The following is a 14,402-nucleotide window of genomic DNA, read 5'->3' as shown; positions in this document are numbered from 1 at the left end:
GGGGGCGCCAAGTACAGTCCGGCACGGTACTACAGAGCACCTGCTGGGGGCGGCCGGTACACTCCAGTACGTAAGTACAGAGCACCTGCTGGGGGGAGGCCGTTACACGGGGGCGCCAAGGCGCCAAGTCCGGTACGGTACTACAAAACACCTGCTGGGGGCGGCCGGTACAGTCCAGTACGCAAGTGAAGAGAAACTGCTGGGGGCGGCCGTTACACGGGGGCGCCAAGTACAGTCCGGCACAGTACTACAGAGAACCTGCTGGGGGCGGCAGGTACAGTCCAGTACGTAGGTACAAAGCAACTGCTCGGCTGGGGGGCGGCCGTTACACGGGTGCGCCAAGTACAATCCAGCAAGTACAAAGCACTTGCCGCAGCCGTCCAGGCTGGTGTACATTGCGCCGCGAAAGTATTCGATGTTGCGACTTACTGAAAGCCACGTCAGATTCTATAGTGAACCGCCGTCCGACCGCGCGGTCGGCGCCGCACACGCTCGTGGACGGGTTGCCTATTTTCTGCGTCCCCTGTAGGAGAGGATAGGCGAACCTGCCCAACACGCCTGCAATGCATAACCGGGGCATTATTCATTACAGGGGTTCTTTAGTCGCATGGTACAGTGCTCCTGTCTCTGCTCGGGGGCGACAGGTAGTGCTCTGGCAGGCGGTGACTGGTACTCGGGGGTTGACGACAGGTAGTGCGCTAGTGCTCCTTCTGCCCTGATTGGTTGTGATCCTGATGGGTGTGGCTGTTACTCTTGGAGAGCGACAAGTACGTCGTTCTCCTCGCTGCGGGCGGCCCAGAAGGGTGGGCGGTACACCGCAGTTGCTTTGCTTGCGGGTGACGGCCGCGGGAGCAAGAGCAGGGGGCAGAACGGCCGCTATCGTATCGTGGCGAATGGCGCCGCCTTCTCGGAAGAGAGGCTAGCAAGGCGGCAGCGCCGGCCGGGGGACCTCTTCTCGCTTCAAAGAGGGCGGCGCCGGCGCTGACGCACCCGGCCCCCAGGCTGCGTCAGCGGGAAAGTGAGGAACCCCTTCGGCAAATCTCTTTATTTCTCTTCTTGAAATCACTACCGGCTGCCGGCGCGCATTCGGGGCAGCGGCCCGCCCCCAGCCCCGCACTGTCGCCTCTATAGGAGATACGGGGCCACCTCTTCCGCTACACCCCTACCGGTCTGCACGAGTCTTGGGATTCCCTAGGAGAGTTGAAACCCCAGTGGATGCCCCGAGGGATGCCCTGGAAACAAGCAAATTTTCCCAAGGGAGCTACTGGAAAACCCAGGACGAGAACCAGGACGACTGCCCTTTGGAAAATTGCACGTTTCCAGGTTATGCCTGGGACTCGTCCAAATCTCCTTGAAAATAAAGAAAACTAGCTCCTGGGAATCCCAGGGCTCGTTTTCACCGTACGCCGAGCAGCAAAACCCGTGACCGGGCTAGACCAAACAACAGAGCCGCCCTCTTTACTACTCCATTTCCAACAGGCATCATAAGATTGTGCGACTGTTCGGTCCACACCTCGGGGGAGTGGGAGTGGGTTGGCGTTTGGGTGTATCGTAATGGTCACCGTCATCAAAAATGAAATAACACACCGGTGTCCGAATGAGAGTCGAACGTGTTGGGGATTGCCGCAGTACGCCACGCCATGACCCTGCCTGCCGCCGGCCGCCGGCCCGTCCCCCGTGTCCCCCAGGCCACAACAAGCCTAGTGCGAACGTCCCCCCTCCCCCCTCCTTGCCCTCACAGCCGATGGTCCTGTCAGCGCCTTTTATGATCACACGCACGCCATCCTCAGGACACATCTTTAACTTCTTTTTTCGGCCCTCGCTTATATTTTACCCGCGCGCCCTGCCGCTCTCTCCTCCCGGCCACGCACCGCCGCCGCCCGCCTCTTGTTGCAGCTCATAACCGGGGGGCCGCCCCTGTCGCAGTAAGTGTGACGCGTTTGTCTCCGACAACAACGAGGACGACGACGACGACTACTACTACTACTACTACTACTACTGCTACTACCTCCACTACTACTACTACACGATATGCACCGCACCCCGGCAATGCCTCACTCTCGCAAACAAGTATAGTACGCTTTTCAGCGGACATACATGGGCGATGGCCCATTGTTACGGCGCGCGGCGTTCTTGTCCAATTGTCATGCTGCTGCTGCTGTCTCGTCTCGGGCCGGCGCGCGCGTGTGGTCTCGCCGTGTGAAACCGTGCGAGTGTGGGGATGTCCTACTACCTCTCTAGCGCAGCAGCGTCTAGCAGCATCTCGCGCTGCTCGTCAACAGAAATATACATCCTCGCCATCATTATCACCCTCATCGCCAACGCCACGGCACTGTCACCCGTCCTTCCACCCACACGGCAACAGCCATCACCACCACGGCCTTCATCACCACTACCTCGATCGCACGGCGAGCAGCCCCACCCCACGGCCGCCTCCTCCTGGCGCAGTCTCGTACCGAGACGACGACTACCCCTTTTACACCATTAACCTCACCTCCTCCGCCGTCCTCCCCCGAGAGGCGCACCACACCGCCCCGCCAGTGGGCGGCCCAGTGACCCAGTCAGTTAGTCACTCAGCCTGCTGGCACTAGAGACTGCCGGGCATCGGAAGCAGGCCGGTGTGTTCCGGCCTCTCTCTCTCTCTCTCTCTCTCTCTCTCTCTCTCTCTCTCTCTCTCTCTCAGGATTTGTCTCGTCCCCCATATGCGCTGGCAAGGTGCGCCTCCCATCGTCGCGGGGAAGTCCCACGCGCACCAACCGGCGGTGTGCATCACATTCGTAAAAATACAACTCTATAGCAGCGTAACTGTGGGTGTGTCCGTAGTATGCAACATTCGAGCGCGAAAAAAAATTAAAATAAGAAAACATCTTTTCATTACATAAAGAAACATGAAAACTTCGCAGCATAGCACAGCACGTCGTATAGGACTCTGGTGAAAACACCGCGCGAAACAGCAAGTAAAACATGGACTGTGCTCCTGTGCGTGCGACGAGCACCACACTCGGCGTTCTCTACTATCGTATCGGCGGTGCCCTGGCGGTACGGGTCGGTACATAACGGTGGCGGACTGATGAGTGGACCGCATCTGCACTCGGCGATGGCTATGGCGGTGGCGAGCGTGGCGCCGGGGCACATCCCAGCGGCAGAGCCGCACAGCCTTGCCTCTCCGCTCTCGCTACTTTGGAACTCTTTTTATGAGCGATGCCCAAGTAGGGAGTGGCGCAACTGTCACCAGTAGACTGCTATGCGGCGCTCACACGCACACACACACGAGCGCGCGCACGAGCACACACACACACGAGCGCACGTAAACACAAGAGGGCGGGGCATAGAAAAGGTAGCACAGAACCCTGCCCTTCAGCTCTACCGCCCTTCCTTCCTTGTAATATCATCTCATTGCAAAAAGAGTGGGCATTAACATGTTGTAGTAGTTTACAACCGTAAGATGGGTTCTTGGTCTTGATTCAAGTGTAAAAGGAACTCAATCAAATGACGAGTATTTTGCACTTGATTTCAGAACAATTTCACTTGCAGTGAGACAGATACGCTTCATTCAAGTACCATCAAGCTCCTGAATCCAAACTTAGCATTATTGGTCTGATTTTGTTGTGTCTGAACTCTGTGCACTGTTAAAAAAAATGTTGTAAATTTACGACACATACGATGTTAAGTTTGATAGCAACAAATGTTGATAAAAAAAACAGCACATGTTGTAATCCAACAACAGTCACCAAATTTTCTGAAACAAATTAACATTTCTAAACAGTGGTTATTTACTTCCGCCTGCACGAAAACTTTGTAATTACACAAACTTGTTCGTTTTGTAGCGATACATCTTGCTATCAAAATTTACAACGGTTTTTGTTGTAGTGTTACAACATGATAAAGAAGGAATCATTGTTATGGACCACTGCGGGCAAAATAGAAGGAATTTTGCCACGTGTCAATGAAAACGAATGCTGTTTTTTAACAAACTAGTCATTACAAAGAGTGTGATAATTTGACAATATTTTTTGACAGTGTGGAAGCAAACCCCTAAACGAAGGGTGGTCCCGCTTGAGGATCGGCCCTGCTGCACAGCAACAAGGGGTATCTTTGGGACGCGCGGGGTCTCGCCGCCAGCAGTTATACCCCGCTGTTGCTGAGCTCAGAGACTTTGGCGTGCGCCCTTCTGCTCCAAGCGCCCGTGGAGCGCGGCATAGGCAGCCCAAGCTGCACCAGCGCGCACAGCGTAGGGGGTCTGCCTACGCCGCCGGGCGGCACCGCGCCGCGCCAGATGTGTGGCCTACGCAACGGGGCTAACAGCAGCGCCCAGAGCACAGCCTTCTGGTGACGCGATGGTTGTCTACTTAGCGGGCGCCACGGTGAAAGGATAGTATTCACTTACGTAGTGCGAGTAGTAGACAGCCGCAGCAAGACCGCCATCATCAAGCGCCTTCCCTGTCACGATACCTTTGCAGCAGTGCACCTGGAACAATATTAACGCGCTATTTATCTGTCTGTTTCAAAAAAGATAAAAATGATCACTATCTCAATGACTTGAAAGGGAAAATATTTTAATTAAAAACCTGCATCAAGAACCGATCGTGGAAGCAACTAGAAGCCAGGCGGGACCGACACGTCCACAGAAAGTACGTCAAACAAAATCGCACCTTGATGGAACAGGTCCACAAATTTAGCTCCAATGATTTGGACGTAAAGTAACGCAAGTGTCTGTTAGGTCCACGCTGTGGACGTCAAAGTCATGTGAGTCAGTCAAAAATCGACTCATCATGGATTGTAGTATTATTTATTCCACACTGTGCCTATCACTCCCGTCTCCACATCCACTCAAGGCGAGGACCAGCAGGCCGCGTGCCGCGTGCACGGGGCACGCACCTCTCAGAGGAAGTGAGGAAACAGGAAAATTTTCGCTTATCGTCAACAGGCAGGTTGTATACTTCTCGGGGAATCTCACTCTCTAAAGCATGGATTGGAGTAATATTCATCGCAAGAGTAAAAGATCATAGTTATATCATAAGACCAGATTGACGTCAAGTATGGATGTAATTTCTCCGGTCAAAATGATGTTGTTCACTGGTAAAACAAAGGTAGGATATCCTACCTTAAAAAGGCGTTAAAGCTCCTAAGGCATTACAATTTATATTTTTTCGAAATATTTCTTTCCCATGGAACAAAATTAAATACTAAACCTATTTTCGTAATCTACGCGAAATTCCGCGTCAAACGAGCCTACATACAATGGGGTTCTGTTCAAAAATGGCATAGATTGATTTCATTTTTTGTACTTTTTGAATTGCTTTTCATTTGCTGTCCGCTTATCTGTACCCTATCACATGTAAGCTCGTTTGGCGCGGAATTTTGTAAAGGTTTGCGATAATGAATCTCAAAATGTGATTGGTTTGCTCATATAGAAAATATTTTAAAGAAACTGAGAATATACTCTTTAGCACCCTTAAAACGAGTTTAACACCCCTCGAAAGGTGGATTATCACACCTTTGTTTTTCCAGTGTGTTGAAATGATATCAAAATGATTTTCTTTATGTCAAATGACATACCCTTGATGTTTTTCTTTTGACTGAGACAGCACCCATGCTATCACTCCACACTCCGTGGAACAAATTTCAATATGGCGCTATTTCGTTGGACTTCATTCCTGTCCTGTGTACAAAATCAGGAACATATTTTTTGGTAAGTAATGTAAACAATGGTTATTCTTCAGAAAAGAAAAATTGACATGACGTTTTGCGATCCGACTGCACTGTTAAAACCTTACGAACGAAAATGCCAAATACTTCGTAATACGAAGCAAATGCTTCGTACCTACGGTTTTAGAATTTTGATTGCTAAGGTTGTAACTGTGTGTTTACAGCTTTATACGACTTTGAAATACGTCTACAGAGTGGACGTAACAGAAACGTGAGTTAATCTACGTCCAAAAGATTGCATTGGATTTTTGAAACTTTGCTTAATATACCTCCAAATTACTGTAGAGCGATTTACCGGGGACGTGTCGGACCTCTACGTTTACGCGACATATCGCTAAGTGTTCAAGCCAGCCGACACCTTGACGTTACTTGTATGTTTGTGTTTTGTTAAGTATAGGTGTTCAAAGGAATGATCAGCTAGAAAATCTAATATAAATTGTGTTCACAACGTGGACGCAAACTTGCCACTATTTATCCATCAGTGTCCAACAAGTCAACAACGAGTTTAATTTAATCGCGCAACAGAGCGTCCGGGCCGGGCCGGCGCCGCCGCTGAGCTACGCAGTGATCCCCGTGTTGAGTCAAGTTCGTCGCGCTACCTCGCCGATGCACACGCAGCCCTCTCACAGCCGCACCCCGTGAGCGTGGGGACGCGTCCGCGAGAGCAGGGGGCCCGGCCCGGGCCCTGCAGGGCCAGCTTGGAATGCGGCCAGAGGCGCGCGTGAACGCCGTCACCTTCGCTTAGGATTGCAAGCGTTTAACATTTATCCATGCTTTAGAAACAAAATAAAAAGCTCCCTGATTTTGCACTGCAATACGTGGTAGTGTGCAAGGTGCGACGGGAATTTAGAAAATATGAGGACAGCGCTTCTTTCGATTAAGAACTTTGAGCGTGAGTGTGTGAGTGATCTGCTTCAAACGGCATGGGGTCCCAAAGGTTCTGCTACCGCTCCTGCTACCGTGCGGATTTAGTATTTTGCATATGTGTCGCGAATCGCAGAGGGATTACGAGTGATAATCATGAAGGTAATAATAATTTTGCGGCAGCACGTTAATATTGACTTAAGGCAGGCAAGAGGGGCGCGCGGCGGCAGTAGCGGCCCGGCGGGGCGGGGCATGGCTACCTGGGTGGCGGTATCAATTACGATTCAAGACCAGGCTCGCAATTAGGGGCCGGCCCGGACACCACACACTGTCGCGCGGGTTAGAAAGTCGGCTATGGGTTCTAAACGGACGCCGAAAACATTTCCGTCTTATTTCGTTTTGGAAACCATGTGTAGTAGGTACTTGAATGTAATTATTGTAAAGACCAGGTTATTCCATAGAATTTGAATTTACAAACACAAAAAAAGACAAACTGCAGACGTTGTACAAGTGGCAAATTTGTGTTTCCAGTACGGTTTTGACACGGTTCAACGCAGGGCTCTGTCACTTATCATAACACGAACGAGTGTTACTTAATTAAACCGAACAAAACACATGTCAAATTTAAATTCAAAGTTATCGATTTTGAAATTTTGAAAAAGTTTGACAAGTCGAATAACTAACTTATTTCCAAAGGACTACGTACAGCAAAAGTTACATTAAGCGTCTTAAAATAACGTTAAAGACAGTTAAGTAATAAGTTACGAGGCCCTAGTTCAGCGTGAACACTGCAAAGAGAAAGGTAGGGCTTAATGCTTTATAAGCAGGCTTTAAATATATATAAGTTTAAAGTGCGCCAAAAATTTTCAAGATTATTAACATTTAAGACTTTTGGGTAGTTCTAATGCCTCTGTAGGGGTGTGACTTGTTTATTTCTCGCAAAACTACTACTGTTTTTCACAGTGAGATTCATAGCAAAAAGTGTACGCTTGGCATGACATGGTAGTCACATACCCCTCTGTGTGTGGCATTATTAGCATGTACACTGTGGCGTGTGACATTTTAGAACGGAGTTTTAAATGTTCGAATGTCGCACGCTTCTGTCCTTACAGTTAAAATGACGATTATTTTACGTTCCTTTATTAAAGACTCGGCACACCTGCTACGGCGACACTATACCATTACCACTATCACCAACGCAACCTAGTGACAGTTTTGAATGTTAGTTGACATAAGAAGTCGGCCCCGGTCGGATAATTGTGGAACAAGAAATTTCTAAAATTGAGCTTCAAATTAAGTTTTAATTTGCTCTTACTGTAAGTTGTCTGACGTAAAAAAATATTCATGATATTATTTGTCAAATAGACAAACGATTTCTCACTTACACACAGAGTATGATCTTTTGTCACACAGTATGGTGTAAACATGAAATGTTTAGAGTGCAGTCTGGAGATCATATTCTTCGGCGACTGAGTGGACACTTTAGAGATGCCACGCCGCCGGACTTCCCTGGAGCGCGGGAGCCGCCGAGGCGCCTCCGCGTCCTACCTTTTGGCTTCTGCTACCCGCACTGAGGACTGCGCACCGCCCTCCCGAAACGAGGCTCTCGTTAAACGATTTCTCATGAAAAACAAACTGTCGGCGACCATTTTTGTGGCCGTCAGTCACGACGGGTCACGTGCAGGAATGCGGCAAAGGGCCAAAGCGCAATCGAGTGCATCAGAGCGGCTGAGTGCGTCGCGGCGCCGCCGCCCCGCCGGCTACCAGCTGCAAGCCAAACAACCATTTCTGCACTATTTTTGCGAAGTGGCGCTGATAGAGAATCGTGAGAAGGGCGAACTTGAAATGCGAACGCGTGGGAGTGGGAAAGAAAATATGCAAATTACTTTCCCATTTTCTTTTGCCCCCGACTAGCAGCGCTGAAAGGACATTCAAAAATTTTCAGATTTAGGCGACTTCATCCGTAGTTTGGGTATCTGATCTGTGGCAAGACGTACGAAGCAAAGCACTACCCAACAGGTTACTGGAAAGGGTTTTCTACTGTCTTGTTATTTCGTCTGAGTGCATGTAGTAAGGTGAGCTCGCGGACAAGTTTCCAAACGGGGCGTATGATTCGACTCAAGGTGACGATACATCGAGCCAAAACTAAGAAAGGTTGTTGTCAGCACGTCGGCGTTTCTGAGAAAGAGAGTCTGTTGCAGTAGTAGACGCGCTACTGCTGTATTTCGCAAAACCATGCAATGAAAAATAGGTTGTTTATTTCAATGATCTGTGTGTTTAAATACTGGATAAGCCAGGGATGGGGCCAGTGGTGAACAGATAATGCATACCACTAGTAACAGGTTTTCTATAATTCACAACTCTTTGCAGGCAAGAACAAATCTCCTCTCATCAATCGGTAACACAACATCCCTACAGACGAAACACTACATAGAAAATACAATTTGCGCTCCGCGCGATCTAGAAAATCAGTACTTACGAAGACAATACCGAAATATACTCTGAAAATTATTCAACAAATTACAACAAGAGTAAGGATTTTCCTAGCAATAATTTAATGATATGTAGACCTTAAATTTAAACCTATTTATTTTTACCCGAAAAATATACATTTAAACATAAGGACGGTAGAAATGACGTTACGTTATAAACACACTAAACATATTTTCTCACATGATTTACACGCATACCCTGGTGTATTTACAAATAAATCGGCAATTGCACAACGCCTGGCACTCATTTACATTCATTCTTATAAATTACACACATAAGGAAAAAGTCAGGACATAAGACACTGCAATAAGGTCTCTTGCAGGCCTTCTACTCATTATATGGCATTATGGCATTTTCACGGGCTGGTTTGGCATGGCAAAACAAGAGAATAATATTAAAGTAATGCTCATATGGCACTTTTCCTGACGAGCCGCAAGTGGACGTCCTTACCCCACTCTCCCATCCCGGGGAAGGACGAGGCGATAAAGACAAACAAAGGCTCCGCAAGAGAGAAAAAATACAGAGAGAGACGAATCCTACGTGAACGGAAACGAAAGAAGACCGTCATCGATAGGCCTTTTGGAGCTCTACACACTGTGAAAAATACTTCTTGGCGAGCGGCACGTCGAAGTGTACGTTACGCTGCTGTATGTTTTCTTTTTACAGTTGGCAGAGAAAAAAGAATAAGAGAGAGAGGCTATAAAATTCAGACAGGCAATTGCAGACTTTCAGACTAGCCAAAAATAAGACAGGCATGATGATAACCCACTTAACTTTCCGACGCCTATTTAAAGTCGAACAAATTTCTTTTCCCACAGATCAAAGGGCAACACAAGGAGGAGCACCCCCCCCCCTTTCCGAAGCATATATGCCCGCTTTTAAATTATTGAGAGGAAGTCAGAGGAGGGGAGTAGGCTTACGGAGACCGTTTTGCTTCCGAGCGATTGAACCGTTCCGCCACATAAACAGGGCCCGGGGCGTGACAGCACATTCGGAGCGACTACCGCGACGCCACCACGCCTCCTCCGCGGTCTCGCCCACACGTTATTTTTTTTCGTCGAGGGGACTTTTCGTTGTCTTTCGTAACCAAATAGAAATTTACGTTGCACGGCGACAGGGCAGCGAATCTCGTCAGGTAAATGAGGAAGAATCATACAAAAAAAGGGAGAAGTAAAATCTATTCGTCGTCAACTTTTACTACGAACTTCTCTTCTCTGTGCTCCGATGCGCACGCGCATAAAATGCGACTCTGCCGAAAATCTACTCGTCCTGTACAATATCCTTTGCATCAGATCACAAAACGTTACAGGTACATCTTTTTATCTTACAAACAAATACAAAAAAAACAACTTGTGGTCCGCATACGGCAGTAACAAAATCAGGTCAGTAAAGGCAAAATAAAATGCAAAAGAAACCCGAGAATAACGCTGTGAAACGTTTTGTTTGGTCGAAATGAGACGTTTTGACTGGGCGCGGCTTACTCTTCCCTCGTGTGCATTCATTCATAGCCGGGATAATAGCTTTGGCTGCGGCGGGGCAGGGCAGGGCAGGCCGTTAGTGTTGCAGTGCATGCCCACGCAAACCCCGGTCCCCTTCCTGTACAGTGCGGCCTAGGCCGGGATCGCCCACCTGGATCCCTCACCCCAGCACACGCCGCGGCAGGCGCGGCAGGCGCGGCCCGTGGGCACACCAGTCTACACAATCGGCCGCTCCCACAAAAAAAGCACACTTTCATTCGGACGAAGTAATTGAGCCGTTTGGCGGAGACGACGGTCGTTTTCCAATACCCGCGCCCTGCTTCGACGCGCGGAGGGAACAAGAATTTTGATGCTATAGTTTCGAACGGTGTCGGCCGCTTCCGGCGGGATTCGAACCCCGTGAAGTGTCGGCACTCGCCAGCTCGAATCCCCTCGGAAGCGAGTACACCCCGGGCCCGACGGCGGACCCGGCACGGGGCTGGCAGTGCGTCAGGCAACACGTGTACTTCACTAGAAACACACAGCTAACTGAAATCCGTCATGAAGGTGGCGTCGTAGAAGTCATCGGAGGTGAGCGCCACGGCGGTGAGGCACGGGTCCACCAGGTCGGCGATGCTGCCCATGCCGAGCGAGGGCTCCGGGAAGTCGGCGAAGTCGGCCGACAGCAGAGAGTTGTGGTCGGCGAAGTCGGCGTCCCCGAGTCCCTGGCTGGCGCTGAGGCTCGACGAGCTGGAGGCGCTGCCGCAGCCGCGGAACTGGTCGAACGTGGGCAGGCCCAAGCCCAGCGAGCACGGCGAGTCCGGTGCGCCGAACAGGGGCGGCGTGTAGGCGGTCGGGTCGTCGGCCAGGGTCAGCGGCGACGCCGCGTCCACCGAGTCCATGCTGCCCATTTCCTCCTGCTGCGCCTCGCGCACCGCCTGCGACAGCGCCGCGATGTACTTCATGGCGAGGCGCAGCGTCGTGATCTTGGTGAGCTTCTCGCTGGTGCAGGCGGGCGCGGACGTGTGCGGGACGGCGCGCCGCAGCGTCTCGAACGCCACGTTTATCTCGCGCATGCGCGACCGCTCGCGCGCGTTGGCCGTCTTGCGCCGGTACTTGCTGAGCGGCGCGGGCTTCTGCTTGGGCCGGCTGGGGCGCGTGGTCGCGGCGGGCGGCGCCACCGGGGCGGGCGACGGCGGGTGCTGCTGGTGCTGCACGTAGCGCATGCCGCCCTGCAGCGCCACGGCCAGGTGCTGCTGGGCAGCCGCGGCGGCGGCCTGCTGCCGGCGAAGCTCCGTCTCGGCGCGCTTCTTGAGGGAGCGCGGCCGCAGGGAGTACTTGTCGACCGCCCCGGCCCCGGCGACCATCCCGGCGACGGGGACGGGGCCGAGGCCCGACTGGTTGTTGTTCGAGTCCGCCGGGTCCACCAGCGCCTCCATCCTCATGGCATGACGGCGAGGACCTCGGGACGTGAGTCGCGCGCCGGCCGGAACACCACTGGCGGGCCGCGGCGCGCCGCAGCGGCAGCAGCCAGCATCCCGGACCCCGCGCTCTGCTGCTCCCCCTCCCGGCGCCCCCCGCCCGGCCCGCGCCCGCGCCGCGCCCGGCCCCCGCCCCCTCCGCACCGCGACTCAGCGCGTGGCGCCCCGCGTGGCCGCGGCGGGAGTTAGGCCCCTGCTCGCGACACCTCCACCAGCGCGCTGCCCACGGCCCGCCGCCCGGGTCCGCCCGCCCTCGCTCCATGGGGCCCGCCCGGCCCCCACACACGCACTCTGTTTGCCCAACTATTCGTGTCGCCTTCTCTTTGACTCTGCGCTGCCGTACGCAACTCTTCCTCGTCTTTAAGATGGACACTTGGCTGGTGAGATAACTGTTCTCCAGTCGCACCTGGTTTGAAAGCAGTCTCATTTTGCCGACGTAAAATGTTATGTGAGCACTGTGACTGCTATGCTGCATGCGCGTAGACGTGGCCAATTTCGTGTTTCATGTACTACGGACACAAAAGAGCAAGTGCGTTTTATGAAAACATTTTCTAAAAATAACGGAAGTTAGTTTTGACAGTAGCATGTGACCCAACAGGGACAACCCGCATGACTCGAGCACCCAACTCGCCTTGTACTCTGCCGAGTAGAACAGATGACCCCGAGGTCTTCGCGAGCCAAGCCCAAACTACTACTCCCAACCTCGCCAGCAATTACCCGCTCGTGATTAAATTGTACTCGTAATTGCCTTCACTTATCGGATCATTTGTCGGCCATGACCACGCTGCTCATGATGTGGTTTTTCTTTCGAATGCAGTCGGTCGGCGGGGGCGCGGCGAGGGACGCCCCCGCCCCCAAGCCCAGTCACCGAGAGTGCGCGCGGCAGCAGCAGCAGAAGCTGGCCTCGAAGACCGCAACGGCAACGGCTCCCTCTCAGCTGATCGGACATCATGCGGCTCTACTGGGCGGGCAAACCAGAAAAATGGACGCCAGCGCGTCGACGGCAACCCCCTTAGCGGTGCAATACAGCCTAATACAACTCCTTCGACGTCGGCGGCGTCGCAAGCGATGACCGGCGCAGGACAACAAGCGAGCAATCACAGCTGCTGTCCATCCTGTGGACAGCGAGGGGACAGTCGGGACAGGTCAGCCTCCCGCCGCTGGACCGCGCGGCCCGGCCCCGCCGGACGTTCCCACACTGCACTGCATTCCAGCCGGCACCATGGCGACGCCGCCGCAGCGCTCCGGCCGCGCCGGACATAACCTAGCCGCCCTGCAACGCGCTGAAAAATCAGCATCGGCATCACTCTCACGGAGAGAAAAGGTCGGGCCCTACGCGCCCAAAAGTTTGGACAAATTTGAAAGAAATGTACTACCCAAACTTTTACAGGCGGAGTCACCGAAGGTTCTGGTGCAGAGTCTAAAGGTTTCGGCGGGTTTCGGTCTGACACTGAAACCGATTACGTGCACTGGTAAGAGGAACAATCCGAACTCAGTTTTGTTTTTCTCTCCGTGCTGTTACCGCCTTCTACCCTTCCACAGGTTTCTTACCGAGTTGGGATTTTTAAACTCCCTGACACATGGATCGTCCAGAGCAGAGAGTACGTTAGCTTTTCTGAGATACAGTCGGTATGTTGCGGGAGCTAGGCGCATGCGAGACTGGGGGTAGGCCACCCGGCAGTACACGCATGCACTGCAGAACGATGTTGCGTACCTATCAGGCGCTATGGGAGCTTGCATTCAGGCTCTGGCAGGTTCGCAACCGCGAACGGTGGACGTACGTGAAGTAGGAAATAAGGTATCTGAAACGTTTTACAAAAATATTCGCAGGGTGCATCACGCATCACTGCATAAGCAGAACCGTCTGTGATATTATTTTCTAGTTTCTAATTTTCCACGACACGGCGATTGGTCTTCTTGACCAGTGCAAAAAATACCCCCACCTCTGTTTACAGTTCTTGCACTGGTGTCTGAGCACTCGAACAAATATAAGGCTCTGAACTTTGAGTCTAGAAGCACGGTCCTAGCCGACAAACTTTTATTTATTGTACCACGCCACAGCCCATGCAACACGGTGTCGTCATTCACCGCGCGTTGTCACAATAACACGACCGCCGCCGCCGCCGCCCGTCATACGAGTTGCAGGGATGCATATCGCCGGGACTCAATATGCCTCGTTAAACATCCACCTCCCCCGGCCCCCCTCCTCTCCTCCCCCCGGGCGGATGACGCCCTGTGATCAATCAGCAGACAATGCTGCCGTGAAAGTACTCGCGCGCAGCGCGCAGGGGCCCGTCGCACAGTGCGGCAGATCTCGAAAAAGGTGGACATATTCCAAATTGTCACTTTGTCATACTAACTATTTTGTTTGTCCAGGGCGAATCTACAATGTTCGAAG

The 14,402-nt window shown here is 52.1% G+C and overlaps 2 protein-coding genes across 3 annotated transcripts in view; both read right to left on the bottom strand.

Annotated features, from left to right (window-relative positions):
• LOC113210479 (zinc finger protein 135) overlaps positions 1-14,402 on the bottom strand; it is a 177,425-nt gene that overhangs the window by 43,575 nt on the left and 119,448 nt on the right. For both annotated transcript variants that reach the window (XM_052265873.1, XM_052265874.1), the window contains exon 2: positions 4,453-4,468. In XM_052265873.1, the coding sequence (XP_052121833.1) occupies positions 4,453-4,468 (16 nt within the window). The remainder of the gene's footprint in view (positions 1-4,452; positions 4,469-14,402) is intronic.
• LOC113210475 (helix-loop-helix protein delilah) lies at positions 8,907-12,016 on the bottom strand. Its single transcript, XM_052265888.1, has one exon. The coding sequence runs from the start codon at positions 11,966-11,968 to the stop codon at positions 11,069-11,071; it is 900 nt and encodes a 299-aa protein (XP_052121848.1). The 5' UTR covers positions 11,969-12,016; the 3' UTR covers positions 8,907-11,068.

Source organism: Frankliniella occidentalis, unplaced genomic scaffold (genome assembly GCF_000697945.3).
Source record: "Frankliniella occidentalis isolate FOCC.00 unplaced genomic scaffold, Focc_3.1 Scaffold32, whole genome shotgun sequence".
Taxonomy (NCBI): domain Eukaryota; kingdom Metazoa; phylum Arthropoda; class Insecta; order Thysanoptera; family Thripidae; genus Frankliniella; species Frankliniella occidentalis.
This window is presented reverse-complemented; position numbering and strand designations above follow the sequence as displayed.